At 42.4% G+C, this 10,972-nt stretch overlaps 1 protein-coding gene across 2 annotated transcripts; it reads right to left on the bottom strand.

The window, feature by feature from the left end:
* Positions 1–326: 326 nt before the first annotated feature.
* LOC138960218 (major facilitator superfamily domain-containing protein 6-like protein A) lies at positions 327–10,852 on the bottom strand. 2 transcript variants are annotated; one of them, XM_070332002.1, is made up of 2 exons: positions 10,804–10,852; positions 327–3,681 (listed from the first exon to the last, which is right to left on the bottom strand). In XM_070332002.1, the coding sequence occupies exon 2, from the start codon at positions 3,515–3,517 to the stop codon at positions 1,391–1,393; it is 2,127 nt and encodes a 708-aa protein (XP_070188103.1). In that variant the 5' UTR covers positions 3,518–3,681; positions 10,804–10,852; the 3' UTR covers positions 327–1,390. The 2 variants fall into 2 exon arrangements, with proteins under 2 accessions (XP_070188103.1, XP_070188104.1); XM_070332003.1 differs by lacking the exon at positions 10,804–10,852 and adding an exon at positions 8,101–8,270.
* Positions 10,853–10,972: the final 120 nt, after the last annotated feature.

Raw genomic sequence — 10,972 nt, 5'->3', positions numbered from 1 at the left:
ATTCTATACAAGAAACACTTAACAAGGGTAAAAGGAGAAACAGAATCTGTTAGTCGCCTCTTACGACATGCTGGGGAGCATCGGGTAAATTCTTCCCCCTAACCCGCGGGGGGATCCGAATGATGTGGGTTGTGGACTACGTAAGGAATTGTACGTTGTTTTTCCTTATTCGGATGGCGTTGGTAGTGTACGACCTATACTCTGCAAAGAGGCGGTAAAACGTTTATCCCTATTCGGATGGTGTGGGTCATGTACGACCCATACTTTTTACGTTGAATCCTACTTTTGAAAGTGTGGGTCGTATACGAAAAAAATCATTGCACTCAGAATTTTGCATATATTTTAATGTAAATCAAAGAAATGTGTCCTCTCAGCATATACAACCGTATTCAGCAATAATGTGTCAAAAAGTAAATGCATTACCTGTCAACTATTACGCCAAAGGTAAAACTGGATTTCACAACAAAATATCACAAGTCAAAAAAATTCGTCAAGTAAACCGAGTATAAAATATGTCAAACATTCACAAAAATCTTTCTCCAATGTTCAAAGTCAAGCATTATGCAACTGGAAAGAAGTCATATGTTGCCCATGCAAAAAAAGACAGTGAGGATGTGCATATATGTTTAAATAAAACAAAAGGGGAAAAAACATAAAACAAATGCAAAGTATTTGTGTAGTCAATTCAGAATAACACTTTTCGATCAATACATGCTTCAGAGGATGATCCCTGTTACACACCTAATCAAAAACAGACAAAAAAAAGAGAGAGAAAAAGAAACATATATATATATATCTATATGACAATAATAAAGGCTCTGTTGGTATTATCTTGCTGACAATAAATCTCAATTCATTATTCACCACTTTCAGAACATTGCACATATGTCAAAGTTGCAGAAGAGGGGGGGGGGTGGGGTGGGGTGGGGGAGGCAGTGCTTCTGTGGTGATTCAGATTACTCCATTATCAACCCTAGGGCGCTGCATTTATTACAAGAGCTCTTTCAGATCCATAAGTGCCTGTCAGGCAGGGCTTAATTTGAACAGGTAGTTGGACTACAGCTGCTCTTGTAAACAAATTAACTTAATGCAAGACAGATTTGATTCCCACGAGGTAAACTGAGAAAGGAAACACGAATGTATGAAAACTACAGCAGTATTTTTGTAAGCTATACTACTGTTCTTCTTCCAACATGCTGTTTCAGCTTTAGACAGGAGGGGCAACAGTTTTATTCATGCAATAGAAAGCTGACTTGTGTATACATGTGTGACTCGCACTTTCCTTATATAATTGTGAATGTACGGTAATTATTACTTACCACCGCTTGCACTCACATCATGGACAACACTAATCCATTCTCATTAACAACAACCTAACGGAGAATCAAAATCATTGGTCCTTGAGTGCCATCTCCAACCAGTCATCTTCCCCGTCTGACGACTCGTCTTCCTCGTTTCTCAGCAGTTTGATGTACTTGACCCGCTCCTTCTTTGGAAGACACAGCTGGATGAGAGAGTACAGAAGGCACCAGGCACCGGACACCACACTGGCGCCCCAGAAGAGAACAGAGGCACCATACACGTGGTACACCAAGCCCGACAAAAAGGAGCCCAAAGAGAAACCCAGCCCAAAGTAAATGGAAGACAGGATGGATCGGATGCTGCGGTCTATGGCTGAGCCAACGTTAAACTCGTCGTAGCTCAGCACGGCATACCACATGGCAGTGTGGGTGAAGGCGTTGGTGAGCTCAGCTGGGAGCACGGCCCAGGGAGTCCACAGAAAGCCGTAGAAAAGCACTCGCATCGCAAGCGCAAACAGGGCGAGGGAGACCACTCCACCGTTTCCCAGCTTCATCACCAGCTTGTTGCTGAAGATCAGCATGGGGGTCTCAGCGAAGGCGCCGATAGCCACACACAGCCCCATGACCACCTCAGACCCTCCCAGATCCTGCAGGCGCCAGAAGAGGAAGTTGTTGAAGGAGGCGTAGACCATGCCGGCCACCAGCAGGGTAATGACGAAAAGGAACCCCCGCCCGTCACAGCAAATGGCGCGCAGGCCTTTCCCCACCTTGCTGCTGTACTTCTGCTTGACCGGCGGGGGCATGGGGAAGTAGAAGGCCAGGAAAAGCGTGAAGATCATGAAGACCCCAAACACGTAGAAATGCATGAGGAAGTGGTGCATGTTGAACAGCATCTTGCACGGCGTGTAATCCACCACGGCGGCCACCACGATCGGAACGAGGGCGAACGTCAGAGATCCCCAGTAGCGCTGACGACCGTACTTCTCCATATCGTCGATCCTCTCCAAGAAATCAAACCAGGCATCGTCGGCTATTTTCTCCACAGGAGAGCTGAAGAACTCCCCAAAAATGATGATCAGTAAGACCACAAGGAACAGCAGTAGTTTCTTTTCTTCCAGAGTCGCAGCCAGGACGCCCACCTTGTCCTTAAGGTTGTTGAAGAAGGTCATGTTCAAATTTCTTCTCACCCTGTGTGAGCGATCTATGGTAGGTGGTCTTGCTGTGGACCTGGCATCTAAGATCTGCTGAATATCTGCTTCGCTGAGGTTCATGGATGGCGCATTCTTTTTCATACCTTCGAATATCTGATGTGCTGAGAGACCCAGGTTTTGGATGTCCTTGAAAGTGTAGCCTGTGGACTCTATCATGTGTTTTTCAAGCTTGTCAATCTCTACTGGGGAAAGAGAGTGGGGTTTGTGTGCTGCATCGGGTGTAGTGGGGTTACCAGAGGTCTGGTGTGATTTGTCTGGGGGAGGAGCAGGTTGAAGATCAATGCCGTGATGTTCTTCTTTCTCTAAAGCTGCGGGTTCTGCAGGCGTATTGTGAGCTTCAGCACTGTCACTAGTATGAGAGTTTGGTGTGACAGGCTCTGGTGTCACTGGTTTTGATGTACCAGGCTTTGGGGTCTTTGTAGCAGGCGGAGCTATAATTGCTGGGTGCCGCGTTGTCTCTGGCCCTCTGTCTGGCTGGGCTGTGGAAGAAGTATCAACACCCCCAGACTTTTCACTGCTATGCCCACTGGTATGAACCGGCGTGATCAGATCTTGAAGAGCAGCTACAGGGCCAGATGCAGAGTGGCTAGTGGCATCGGCGGCAAGACTGGCGTTACTTCCAGTGACGTTCCCATCATGATGGCCGTCAAGCTCTCCGACCTGGCAGGACTGCAGATTGCCCACCTTGTAGTAAACAGCGGTGAAGGACATGTACATCACGCCCATCATGAGGAGCGAGAACACCAGTACCACACGACGCTTGTTGTAGGCTACGGCGCAGCGGGCCCACAGCGGGGCCCACACAAAACCCGTGAGGGTCTTGGCCGCCATGACGATGCCCGTCTCCAAAGCAGAAAGACCAATGAGACGGAAGAAGAGGGTGAGGAAAGGGAGGAGGGCGGCCTTGGCGGCCGAGAGGAAGACATAGAAGGTGTTGCATGTTGTGGTAGCCCGCAGGAGGTTGACAGGTCTATCCATGCTGGTGGTGGTGCTGGGGGTTCTCATTTAAGGTGAGTTTACTTCCCTTAGTTTTAATGCCTGGTGCTGTTTTTGTGAAAGATGATGTTGTGTGTAGTTGGGTCAGGCATGTGATGCTTGCTTTCCATGTGATGGACACCTTTCACTGAGAGTAGCAGTCATTCCTTTATCCTGGTTTGCATGATCCTTGCCTGTAACAAAAGAGGACAAATGTTCAAGTGTGGTGACAATTGTACATTAAAATGTTTGTCAGCTGCAGTATGTCCAGGGTAACCTCACTGGACTGTAAATCTTATTATCCAATCCATCCAATCCAATCCTATCCAATTCTAATACAGGAGACAAAATCATAGCTCATTAACTGCGTGACAATATATTTCTCCATCATGCAAGGACAATATGACAAACATTTCTACATATCACACAGTGTTTCAGCAAACGTCAGAATGTTTCTGGCGTCACCTTATTATTATTACATCTTCTCCCCTTGTAAATCCAGTGCTTGTTCTCTTCATGATAACAAATATAAAACTGGATTGAAGATCGACTAACCTACACAGCACTGCAGACAGCAGCTAGTCCATCAAACTGTATAAAACATAAAATAAATTTCACACAACAATATTTTACCATGACTGCTGCAACCATGGGCCATATCATATGGTGGCATAAAAAAGTTACATGATACTGTGACGGATGCAGAAAAGAAATGACAGATGCACTAAAGCTGTTATTAAAACATACTCCTGCTGGGAATTTGGGAAAAAGATCGACTCGCACCAGTCTGCTATGAAAATCTACCTTTTTCAATTTTGTTTGTTTGTTTATTTGTTGCTTAACGTCCAGCCGACTACGTAGAGCCATATCAGGACGAGGAAGGGGGGGGGATGAAGGGGGCCACTTGTCAAGCGATTCCTGTTTACAAATGCACTAACCCATTACTTGTGTCCCAGCAGGCTTTAGTAAAACTAAATTAATACCTACTGGAAGATTACCAGTTTCCAGTATGTTAAAATAGGCTTAACCTATCTACTGCTGGGCTTACATCAGAACACTAACAGATTAAACTATACATGAATCGCGAGACAAGCGGCAAGAGAAGAGATTTTTTGGAAAAAATACAGGTGAATGAGCAAGAAGGCAGAAAAAAGAAAAGAATTCATGAAGAAAAAGAGAGCATGACAGGAAAGAGGACCCCAAAATCTACCTAACAGCAAACTAGAAAGCTCCTGCGGTTCCAAAAACAGGAGGGGCCTTTAATTTCATAACCGCAGTGCCCCACTGCGGGAACCTTTTTCAATAAAAGTACACGTGTTGCTCAATTACAAACACAACCCAAGGAATATATAATTGTATGTTTATGCATTTAAGTAAACGCCAGCAAATTCCTAAAATAAAGGCCAGACTGGTCGATATATTACGTACACGCCTTGATTGATCATGGAAATTCCTACATCCTATCATATGCAACCAGGAAGCATCAGTCACAATCGATTATTTTCACACATTCATTTGTTTCTCCTCTTTTAAAATGAACTTTAGTTGAAACAACAACAACAAAAGCCAAGATATTACAGGTAATGAGTGAACAGTAGGGCAGAGAGAGTCAGACAGAGTTACTGCAGGATTATACTGCGCAATATAAAGCTACAAATCAATGTACAAAACGAGAACAGACATTACTTTCACAGCTGTTGCTTAACTGACACACAAGTCTACAGCAGATGGACATGACTGTTGTAAATGTAGCTACCCCAGATCTTTGCCGCAAAACTCATTTATGCTCTCTCTAGCAAGAAAATAGACTGTACACTGTATTCAATTTAAATTCAGTTGCTTAGCTTAGAGGTCTCCCATGGCAGACATTTTTGTAACAGGTGAATGACCCAGTACCTATAAATACTTGTAGCCCCCCCCCCCCCCCCCCCCCTTTGATGACATGTATACAATTATCTAAGGAAATCAGCTAGTTCTTAAAAGGAGGGAGTTTTAAAATGGAGGTAAATTTACAGATGCGATAAAATTGAAAAGAAAATCTTAAAAAGCAAAGTCTTACAATAATGGGAATGAAATAATATAAAATAATTCACACATGCTGTAAATAAATGTACACGGTTTTTAACACACACACACACACACACACACACACACACACACACACACACACACACACACACACACACACACACAAACACACTGACATTTAATGAGCATGTGTGTGCATGTGCATACACCCCATGATCACATAATATATAATACAAACAACAGTCCTTGACAAAAATAACTTGTAATGTGTAACTCCCTGTTCGGTGTTGATCAATATTGATTTTTAAACTATACAAACATTTGTGCAATTGATCTGGTAACCTGTTGAATATCTAGAAAGAAGATGTTTAGAGTACTATAGCTGTGAGCTTTGTGTTTGTGACATAGTACAATGCATTATAACTGTCAATTCAACTGCATTTGAATACAAAAACTTGAAGCAACAATCTTGATCTTGAAATAAGTCATGGCCACTTGCTGACTGAACAGGTTTAGAGGAAGAGTCCTGCTATTACTACAGTGGTACCTGTGAATTGATCCCCACCCCCCCCCCCCCCCCCCCTGATGAGAGGACACCTCCCAATGGGGGACAACTTCTGTAGTTCAATTGTCTATCATTTTCAGCAAAATATAATTGTCATGACAAGCCACCTGCAATCTAGGGACACTTTCGGCTGGTCCAAAGGATGTCTTTTTACAGAAGGTAGCACTGTACTTCCAAATGCAGAGTATGCGAAAGTGTTTTTTTGCAAGCTGAGTGATACAGGAATGAATAGGCATCATTAATCCAAAGGTAAACTCTTTCAAATTATTCTGAACAGCAAAAGTCTATTCCCCTTCTCATATCTCCTTGAAATGATTAGAGCTTGGATAGTGACTAGAACAGGGCTCCCCACGCACGCCCCTCCTAGTGCGTCCCGGGACCCCCACTTTTAAATTTTAGAGGATCCAAGCCCACTGCAGTATTTTAGAGGGTCCCAAGGGTCCAAAAGCCGAAAAGTCCCAGTGTACTTATAAAACATTGTGGTCACGTATAGTGTACTGTGAAGTGTTGATTATAGTCTGAAAATGGTATGTACGGTACGCACGATAAAGGAAATCAAGTGCGTCCTCGGACCCGCTCTTTTAAAATCTAGTGCGTCCAGGTATATTTCTAGTACGTGTTTTCGGCTTCTAGGACGCAGGGACGCGCGCTAGGGGGAGCCCTGCTGAAACTTTATTATTTAACCGACCGCAGGTAAATATAAACTGGGCCTTGACTTCCACAAAACTGTGCGCAAGCACACACACACACACACACACACACACATGCACACACATACAAACAAACACACACACACACGCGCTGACCTAAAATGACCTTTCTTGGTTTGTTTAAGCATACAATGCATGCAACTCGATCACTCTCTCTCTTAACTTTTTATATCTTCAAACAACAAAATAAGGTGTCTATAATATAAAACTCAAGACCAGACTGCTAAGTATTCAAGGTTCAAGTCAAGCCACCAAAATACCACAGTCCAGCTACTACTCTCTGCGTGTTTAAAACCATCAGTTTATCGCCCATCCAATTATAGCTCCATAAACATTATGCCAAAATTATTTTCGTTCCATTTTATGGGCTTCTCTCTTTCTTCTTTCCCTTCAAAATACATGTACACAAAACACTAATTGCAAAGGCTCAGGAATAGAAATGTTGCAAGCTTCTTCTGACAGAGATATTTAGATAAAGCACTATACTGTATAATTATATAGCTCGATCTGGTAGGCATGTCCTCCAAAGCCGCCCTCCTTAACAGCAAGGTGGGCTCAATTGATCAAGCGGAAATACTGAATACTGATTTCACGCCTGAATTGTCACATTGAATTGACACAGTCAATGCCTAATTCAATCAACAAGGGGTCAATCCCGCTGCAAAAGAAACATACCTGTGTACACGTTACAGTGTGTATAGGGTAAGGGAGGGGGGGACTGGGAGGGTCATCAACTGTCACATATCATTGAGCTGTTCTTTTTTCAGGACTCTCATTAAAGATCATAATAAATCCTGTACTCCAAAGACCTTTTTTTCAGCAGGATTGAGTTATCATGCAGGTGGTACACCATGAAAATGTAAAGGTTCACACACACACACACACACACACACACACACACACACACACACACACACACACACACACAAGCATCAGGAAGCCTGAAAAGGTTTCTAAAGCAGTTACTTCTATTGCAACTATAGTCGACAGCAAAATCTAAAGAACTACCGTTCCATTAAAAATCATGAATTTACTCGGCCCCAAACATTTATAAAATTAAAAACTAACAAAAACAACGAATGCAACTGGCCATACATGAGTTTACAGCACAGACAAGTAAGTAACACAGCACACAGGAATTAAGTTCTACTAGCACACATTGATAACAACTCTAGAAGGCAAAAATAAATGTAATGAATAGGATGTCCTGTACATGAACATACACACTAACATTACACTACCGGATCTTATCTCTACCTCACCTCTCAGTTTTCAATAAAGGAACATGTACAACAAAATAATATACCTACCAGGCAATAATTGCCACATGCAGGCAAAAAAGATATGGAGTATTGATCGATCAGTGACAAAATCAAATCTGTACATCAAGCAAGGAACAGAGAGATCATTAATCCCATGATGTAAACTTGCCGAACATTCAGGTGTACATCAATACTGACTCAACAGGTACATATGAGGTCCCCTATTGTGTGTACACCCTGTACAGCAGAAAAGAGATTGAAAGGCCGGCAGTATGCAAATGAGGGCAACAGATGTTTGTGCCTGGGGACAAGCACAACTTTCACAGCTGCTGACTCATACACACAAGGCAGTGTGTTGAACCAGATTGTTTCATATTATGTCCCGCATACTGTGGTCTAGCTGCTATCTACCCTGGGCTTAAACAATGACAGACATACCCACATAATCAAATTACAAGTTTTAGTACAAATTATGCTCTAGTTATAGCATGGGTTTTGTACGTGTTCCTGTCAAACCCAATGCGATCTACCCTGGTAACTTGTTTAATGACAGACATGCATCATGTGGTTAATTCAATTACAAAAATTTTACACTCCAGTATAATAGCATAGGCTACGTCATGCTCATGTGAAGCATTCCCAAATATGCATGTGAGCTCGATCTCCCACTTATAGTTCAATATCTGCCAATTGAACTTTTTTCCTGTTATCAAACAATAATACTGTACAACCTTGTTGCTACAGTTCATCAAGTGATAATGCTTTGGTTGAAAAGACCAGTAGTTTAAAACATCTGAATTTCAAGCCGTGTACTCCTTTTGCAAAAAGCACAAAGAATTGATTCGATGATAAGAGATTAAAACTGTCCCCGACAAGTGCTTCTTCAACTGAACTGTTATTTCTTCCATTTTTAACACTATTTTATTACAAACATGATACATTTTTACTTTTACTGAATTTTCTGCCGAATAACACTTCCTACGGGAGCTGCACATGGCCCGCAGAATATTTAAGTTGTCACTTTGGTAAATGCACACTCACTTCACCATGTCTGTAGAACAGGGGTGGAGCCAAACAGTGTTCAATAAGACTGCAGTAACCTGTTCAAACCCTAGATGAGGCAAGCTGAGCAAGGTTTGTTGTTGTTGTTTCTTTATATGTTTGGGGTGTGTGTGTGTGTGTGTGTGTGTGTGTGTGTGTGTGTGTGTGTGTGTGTGTGTGTGTGTCTGTCTGTCTGTCTGTCTGTCTGTCTGTGTGTGTGGTGTATGTGTGTGTGTATGTGTGTGTGTGCGTGCGTGCGTGCATGCGTGCGTGTGTGTGTAACTGTATGTGTTTTTGGTGCGTGTGTGAGATTTGATCTGTTTTGGTTGGTGAATAGGATTTTCTGGGGTTTTTTTGTTGCATGATGTTCGTTTTGTTGTTATCAATGTTTTGATCTTAGGATCTGCTAACAATTTTTAAAATATCTTAACATATATCATAACATAAGCGGCCTGACAGGCTTTTCAGCCTTTTGCCTGCTATGGACGTATTTCAACTAGTGATTTGAAATAATTATCGTTGTTTATATTTGTGCGCTGCGTACGTCCTAGAACGATCTCAATTGGGTTAAATTTGTTGAGAACATAAGTTGTCTCCAGTGCTTGTCAAGTAAGTTTTGGAACGTGTTAGTGTTCCTGCTGACACAATGTTGGGTGGCAAATTGTTCCAGTTATTTACAACACAATTAGTAAAGAAGTTTGCATACAGATTAGTTGTAACAGTTTGTTTTGTTAATTTAAAATCATGACCTCTTGTGTTCGAACCCTCATGTAACAGGAGTAGTGAATTAGTAGCGCGTATATCATAAAGACTATGCGCAGGGGCGGAGCAGTTAAGCCAGAGGGGGGGTTACAACTTGGGGTCCAGGGGTAGACCCCTTGTGGGGTACATGGGCAAGGCCCCGTTGGGAGGTTTGCCCCCCAGAAGCTGAAGAGTGTTAGCTATTTTATGAACAATTTATGGCTTATTCTTGATTTTAAACATGATCAACTGGTGTCAGCAGCCATGCACTCATTATTTCTTTTAAAGTTAGTATTATTTTTATTTTTTTTGACAGCCCGGGGGGGGGGGGTGTGTTCCGGAACCCCTGTAACCCCCCCTAATCCGGCCCTGTCTCGATCATTTCGCCTCGCAACCTCCTGTACTCGAGATCTATAGGCTATCCAATATATATATATATTAAGAAATTTCAATCTCTGTTCATAGCTTAGCCCCTGGGTGCCAGCAATTTTTTTTCGAGAAACGCTGCTGAACACTTTCAATGAGTATTATATGTTTCTTTAATGAGGGTGACTATACCACATTCCCATGAACAAGTCTACAAAGTTAGTCGAAAAATGTATTCAAATTTCAATTTGGCGAAAAACAAAGAAAATACAACTCATAGCTCTACGCAAACCAAAATCATATTACAAAATGGACCCTCGTACAGGCCGCGAGACGTAAGTGAACAATCAGTTCCACAGCTACTTCCACAGCTACTTCTACAACCAGTACTATAACTTCGTTCCAGATAGTTGACGAAGCAGTTACACTTGCAGAATGGACACGAAGTACACAACAGCTCCCGGCCCTCAGAGCTGATCATATTTCAGCACTGAAGATTTAGCAACAGTTTAAAGTCGGCATAGCTCTGCTGCAGAGACGCTGAAATTCCTTAAAACAGTAAAAACTTGTTAATGACAGTGAAATGACAATGTAAACACAAACCTTACGTGGAGGGCCTGTTGCGCATTCTGTCTTTTGTCGGCTGCACGCTGCTGCCGGAAAGTGAAAGTGCGACATAAAAACTTCGTTAAAACGACCATTTTCACGGATAAAAACATCAAAGAATTCTCCTTTTCACATTAAGTAGGCTAAATAAGTTTCTGTTTGAATC

The sequence above is a fragment of the Littorina saxatilis genome, linkage group LG2, assembly GCF_037325665.1.
Source record: "Littorina saxatilis isolate snail1 linkage group LG2, US_GU_Lsax_2.0, whole genome shotgun sequence".
In the NCBI taxonomy this organism is placed as follows: Eukaryota; Metazoa; Mollusca; class Gastropoda; order Littorinimorpha; family Littorinidae; genus Littorina; species Littorina saxatilis.
The sequence above is the reverse complement of the archived record's forward strand: the minus strand, read 5'-3'. Positions and strand labels throughout refer to the sequence as shown.

Bases quoted from the DNA above. Each gene is read 5' to 3' on its own strand.
- LOC138960218 (XM_070332002.1), bottom strand. From the start codon at position 3,517: ATGAGAACCCCCAGCACCACCACCAGCATGGATAGACCTGTCAACCTC.